Source organism: Myxocyprinus asiaticus, chromosome 10, assembly GCF_019703515.2.
Source record: "Myxocyprinus asiaticus isolate MX2 ecotype Aquarium Trade chromosome 10, UBuf_Myxa_2, whole genome shotgun sequence".
NCBI lineage: Eukaryota > Metazoa > Chordata > Actinopteri > Cypriniformes > Catostomidae > Myxocyprinus > Myxocyprinus asiaticus.
The window spans coordinates 16428203-16434202 of record NC_059353.1 but is presented as its reverse complement, the minus strand read 5'-3'; the positions used below and the strand labels follow the sequence as shown (position 1 = coordinate 16434202).

The following is a 6000-nucleotide window of genomic DNA, read 5'->3' as shown; positions in this document are numbered from 1 at the left end:
AAGTAAGAAAAAACTGAAATATCACATTGACATAAGTATTCAGACCCTTTGCTATGACACTTGAAATTTAGCTTACGTGCATCCCATTTCTCTGGATCATCTTTGAGATGTTTCTACACTTTGATTGGAGTCCACCTGTGGCAAATTCAATTGATTGAACATGCACCTGTCTGTATAAGGTCTCACAGCTGAAAGTGCATATCAGAGCAAAAACCAAGCAATGCGGTCAAAGGAACTGCCTGCAGAGCTCAGAGACAGGATTGTGTCGAGGCACAGATCTGGGGAAGGCTAAAACAATTTTTTTTTAATCGGCTGAAGGTTCCCAAGAGCACAGTGGCCTCCATAATTCTTAAATGGAAGAAGTTTGGAACAACCAGGACTCTTCCTAGAGCTGGCCGCCCGGCCAAACTGAGCAAGAAGGGCATTGGTAAGAGGGGTGACCAGGAACCCAATGGTCACTCTGGTTGAGCTCCAGAGATCATGTGTGGAGATGGGAGAAAGTTGCAGAAGGACAGCCATCACTGCAACACTCCACCGATCTGGGCTTTATGGCAGAGTGGCCAGACGGAAGCCATCTCCTCAATGCAAGACACATAAAAAAGCACCTAAAGGACTCTCAGACTGTGAGAAACAAGTTTCTCTGGTCTGATGAAACAAAGATTAAACTGTCTGGCCTCAATTCCAAGCATCATGTCTGGAGAAACCAGGCACCACACATCACTTGCGCATTACCATCCCAACGGTGAAGCATGGTGGTGGTAGCATCATACTGTGGGGGTGTTGGCAGGGACTGGGGGACTGCTCAGGGTTGAAGGAAAGCCGAAAGCAGCAAAATACAGAGATATACTTAATGAAAACCTGGTCCAGAGCGCTCAGGCCAAAGGTTCACCTTCCAACAGGACAATGACCCTAAGCAAAGACAGCAAAGACAACGCAAGAGTGGCTTAGGGACAACTCTGTGAATGTCCTTGAGTGGCCCAGCCAGATCCCGGACTTGAACCCAGTCGAACATCTCTGGAGAGACCTGAAAATGGCTGTCCACCGACGGTCCCCATCCAATCTGACAGAGCTTGAGAGGATCTGCAAGATGAATGGCCAAAAAAAAAAAAAAAATCCCCAAATCCAGGTGTGCAAAGCTTGACGCATCATACCCAAAAAGAGATGGCTGCTAGGGCTGTAACGATGCATCGATCCAATAACCAACGATCCAATGTTATCAATATAACACGTAAATTTATTTTTAAATTATAAATTATATATATATATATTTTTAAGCCTTTATTTTAATACTCTCATGTCAGAGACGTAGGTACGCATTTCCGTCAGGCGATGAAGCAACTTAATTACATTCATTTCACTTTATGAGTGCTAAATACGCTTTTTATGTGAGACAAGGATGTGAGCAGGGTCTGTGAAGCCAAATTGCTCTCTGCTATAAGTGCACGCGCGTCAACCGAGCTTCCCGCGAAACGCTAGCTCCAGACCAGTGACGGTCAACCGGGCGCTCCTTAAAATATGAGCTCTCGTGACAAACGCAGAGCGGCTCACTTGCGCGATTAATTCGTGCTTCCATCGATATCGTTTCGCGTGCGACCCATTTGAATTTTACATGAGAATTTGCTATTTAAAAGTACCAATCGCTGCCAAAGGTGCTTCAACTAAGTATCGAGTTAAGGGTCTGAATACTTACTATGTCAATGTGATATTTCATTGTTTATATATATATAAATTTGCATCAAAAGTTATCAAAAATCAGTTTTTTTGCTTTGTCATTATGGGGTATGGAGTATAGATTGATTTGAAAATAAAAGAATATAATGAAGAAAAAAAACGTAGGGGTCTGAAAACTTTCTGAATGCACTATATATATATAAATATATACACGCATACATACATACATAGTGGAGTCCAGTGAAATAATGTGAATAACTGTGCCATTATAACAACACAGGGGGCGCAATTTCCAAAGGAATGCAAACGTGATCCCAAATTGTGATAACTTAATTCCAAAAGACTATTCTCAGTTTTTTGCCTCCTGGCAGAAATGTTCATCACTCTTTTACTCCAAATTCATTCCATTTATGTGATATTAAAGACTAATTAATTCTGAGAGGGGTAAATTATGACTAGGTTATTATTATATAATATTATAAATACATCCCCACACACAAGGTATAATTATGATCTGCACTGCAGTTCATTTGTATGTATAGAGCACTGCATTAAATAGCAAACTCTACATTATCACTCTGCTTCTCTGTATGAGAAAGTAGGACTCCTACTATGACGAAGGATTAGCTTATTAATATTATTTAGATCGGTTGACGACGCTTGGCAGCATATCAGCCGTTCTAATTAATATTAATGAGCCAGTCCTTCGTCATAGTAGGATTCGTTAACGCGCTTCCCTGGTTCTCCCTAAAGCTCAGCGGGAGGTGAATCCGCCGTACGCCCTGTCTCACGTTGTTCAAGGCAGGCGCGTGGAGTGATGCAAAGATGGCGGAGCTGCAGATGCTGCTGGAGGAGGAAATTCCAGCGGGTCGCAGGGCGTTACTGGACAGTTACACCAACCTCGAAAGAGTCGCCGAATACTGTGAAAGCAGCTACGTGCAGGTGAGCGGGCCAAGCGTTTGGGAACAATGTAAATAAGCGCGGATTTGGAGTTTATGTGTGCAGCAGTAGCGTCAGCACGAAGTGCTCACAGTATTTGCTGTCTGTTGCTCATCTGTTGAAGCTGAGCACCGACTACGTGCATGAATGCAACTACGGCTTCCCATCATTAAGATGTATCATAAAAAAGTGTATAACACTCATTTGCGTGGTTGTAAAGTAAAGCGATGGCTAATTTTGCAGGAGATGGTTTGAGCCGCACAGATTTGCAGTGAGTCGCAGCACGCTGACAGTCAGGATTACATGATGATCTCGCGCACTGAAACTTTGGCTGTTCTGTCCTTTCGCGCGAGTCCAAAATGCTTGAATTACAGTTCAATACCGTACAAAAGAAAGTTGGTGATTCAAATAGTTATATGTTTTATAGACAGATGACACTTGTTGTCGATGTTACCAATGACCATGCCGACTTGCGAAATAGATAAGAAATCTGGTAGACTGCTGGAGCCATTTATCGATATAGGTTGATGTAATATGAAACTAGATGTTGTGTTAGCACTGATTTCTATAAAACCTAAAGACACATTTAAGTTGAGTTTCTTCTGTTCAGTGTGTGATCACTGAAACTGCTTTACTCTCATGAATTTGCTTTGTGTTTGAAAACAAATGGCAGTTGTCATGTAACAAGTACTTTTGGGAAGTTTACATGTTTTACACTATCTAAAAAAAAAAAAAAAAAATAGAATCTAAAATTCTAGTCTAAAATAATCTTTTCCAATGACTTTATCAATTGATAAACTGCATGAAGTAGGCGTATTTGTACTTTTATTTATAGTGTGTGTGTGTGTGTGTGTGTGTGTGTGTGTGTGTGAGATATATATATATATATATATATATATATATATGTGTGTGTGTGTGTAACTCGGCAAAAAAAAGAAATGTGCTCTCACTTTCAACTGCTTTTATTTTCAGCAAACTTAATGTGTAAATATTTGTATGAACATAAAAAGATTAAACAACTAAGACATAAACTGAACAAGTTTCACAGACATGTGACTAACAGAAATGGAATAATGTGTAACAGTCAGTATCTGTTGTGGCCACCAGCTGCATTAAGTACTGCAGTGCATCTCCTCCTCATGGACTGCACCAGATGTGCCAGTTCTTGCTGTGAGTTGTTACCCCACTCTTTCACCAAGGCGCTTGCAAGTTCCTGGACATTTCTGGGGGGAATGGCCCTAGCCCTCACCCTCCAATCCGAGAGGACCCTCCACCTCCAAATCGATCCCCGGCCTCGGTGTAACGCTCATTCCTTCGATGATAAAGGCAAGTCCGACCATCACCCCTGGTGAGACAAAACTGCGACTCGTCAGTGAAGAGCACTTTTAGCCAGTCCAGTCTGGTTCAGCGAAGGTGGGTTTATGCCCATAGGCGATGTTGTTGTTGCTGGTGATGTCTGGTAAGGACCTGCTTTACAACAGGCCTACAAGCCCTCAGTCCAGACTCTCTCAGCCTATTGCGGACAGTCTGAGCACTGATGGAGGGATTGTGCGTTCCTGGTATAACTCGTGCATTTGTTGTTGCCATCCTGTACCTGTCCCGCAGGTGTGATATTCGGATGTACCGATCCTGTGCAGGTGTTGTTACACGTGGTCTGCCACTGCAAGGACGATCAGCTATCCTTCCTGTCTCCCTGTAGCGCTGTCTTAGGAGTCTCACAGTACGGACATTGCAATTTATTGCCCTGGCCACATCTGCAGTCCTCATGCCTCCATGCAGCATGCCTGAGGCACGTTCACACAGATGAGCAGGGACCCTGGGCATCTTTCTTTTGGTATTTTAGTAGAAAGGTAGAAAGGTCTCTTTAGTGTCCTAAGTTTTTATAACTGTGACCTTTTAATTGCCTACTGTCTATAAACTGTTAGTGTCTTAACGACCGTTCCACATGTGCATGTTCATTAATTGTTTATGGTTCATTGAACAAGCAAGAAAAATATTGTTTAAACCCTTTACAATAAAGATCTGTAAAGTTATTTGGATTTTTACAAAATTATTTTTAAAATACAGTGTCCTGAAAAAGGGACGTTTCTTCTTTTGCTGGGTTGATATATGTACACACACAGCCCTGGAAAAAATTAAGTGACCGCTTCAAAATTTCTCTGTTTCTCTTGATTTACTATTTATAGGTATGTGTTTTAGTAAAATGAACATTTTTGTTTTATTCTGTAAACTACTGACAACATTTCCCCCAAATTCCAAATAAAAATATTGTCATTTAGAGCACTTATTTGCAGAAAATTACAACTGGTCAAAATAACAAAAAAGATGCAGTGTTTTCACACCTCGAATAATGCAAAGAAAAAAGTTCATATACATTTTTAGGGTGTGTTCACACTTGGCAGGTTTGGTTCGATTAAAATGAATTCTGGTGTGATTGCTCTGTTAGTGCGGTTCATTTAAACAAGTGTGAATGCTGCCGTCTGAACCTTGGTGCGCATCAAACAAGCGGACCGAGACTGCCTGAATAGTGAAACGAAGTTTGGTGTGGTTCGATTGATATATGAACGCAACATGGACCAAAGAAGTCTAAACGGACCAAAAACAGGAAGTAATTTGCCTAATACTGACCTCAAGCATACCTGGTTCTTCTCATCATAGGAGCTATGTTGCCCATTACAGTTCGGTACAGGCTTCGGAACCGCCGTCAGCCGTCCTTGCAGCATATCTTCGTTTGTGTGTGCAACGGAGGAATTCTTGGCGCTGTTTTGACTCCTTTACACATTTTGTTAGCTCTTCGTCTGTTCTCAGCTGGTAAAAATACCACCATATATAAATCTAACAAGCGCATTTCGCCCAGCAGCCAGCATTGTTTTGGATGTTCGGCAAGTTCCATTGCAAAATATATGTCATAAAAGCTGTCCAATCAGGTTGTGACTTTTTCCTGATGTCTTTTGTTTTATATCTTTAGGTTCGGTGTTAAAAATGCCAGTGTGAACGCTAAGCGAACCAGGACTAAATGTATCATTTTCTTTTTTGGTCCCGACCAAGAGAACTGAACTACAAGTGTGAACACACTCTTAAACACAATACTAATGTTTAAAGTTAGAGTTCAGAAATCAATATTTGGTGGAATAACCCTGATTTTCAATCACCGCTTTCATGAGTCTTGGCATGCTCTCTACCAGTCTTCCACATTGCTGTTGGGTGACTTTATGCCACTCCTGGTGTAAAAATTCATAAGCTCAGCTTTGTTTGATGGCTTGTGGCCATCCATCTTCCTCTTGATCACATTCCAGAGGTTTTCAATGGGGTTCAGGTCTGGAGATTGGGATGGCCATGACAGGGTCTGGATCTGGTGGTCCTCCTTCCACACCTTGATTGTCCTGGCTG

General features: G+C 41.8%; 1 protein-coding gene across 16 annotated transcripts in view; it reads left to right on the top strand.

Annotated features, from left to right (window-relative positions):
* The first annotated feature begins 2442 nt into the window (after positions 1-2442).
* Positions 2443-6000, top strand: part of abi2a (abl-interactor 2a) — a 59430-nt gene continuing 55872 nt past the window's right edge. For 14 of the 16 annotated variants that reach the window (XM_051709259.1, XM_051709258.1, XM_051709251.1 and 11 more), the window contains exon 1: positions 2443-2613. In XM_051709259.1, coding sequence (XP_051565219.1) covers positions 2497-2613 — 117 coding nt within the window. In that variant the 5' untranslated portion in view covers positions 2443-2496. The remainder of the gene's footprint in view (positions 2614-6000) is intronic. The other 2 variants (XM_051709256.1, XM_051709255.1) reach the window with 1 other exon arrangement.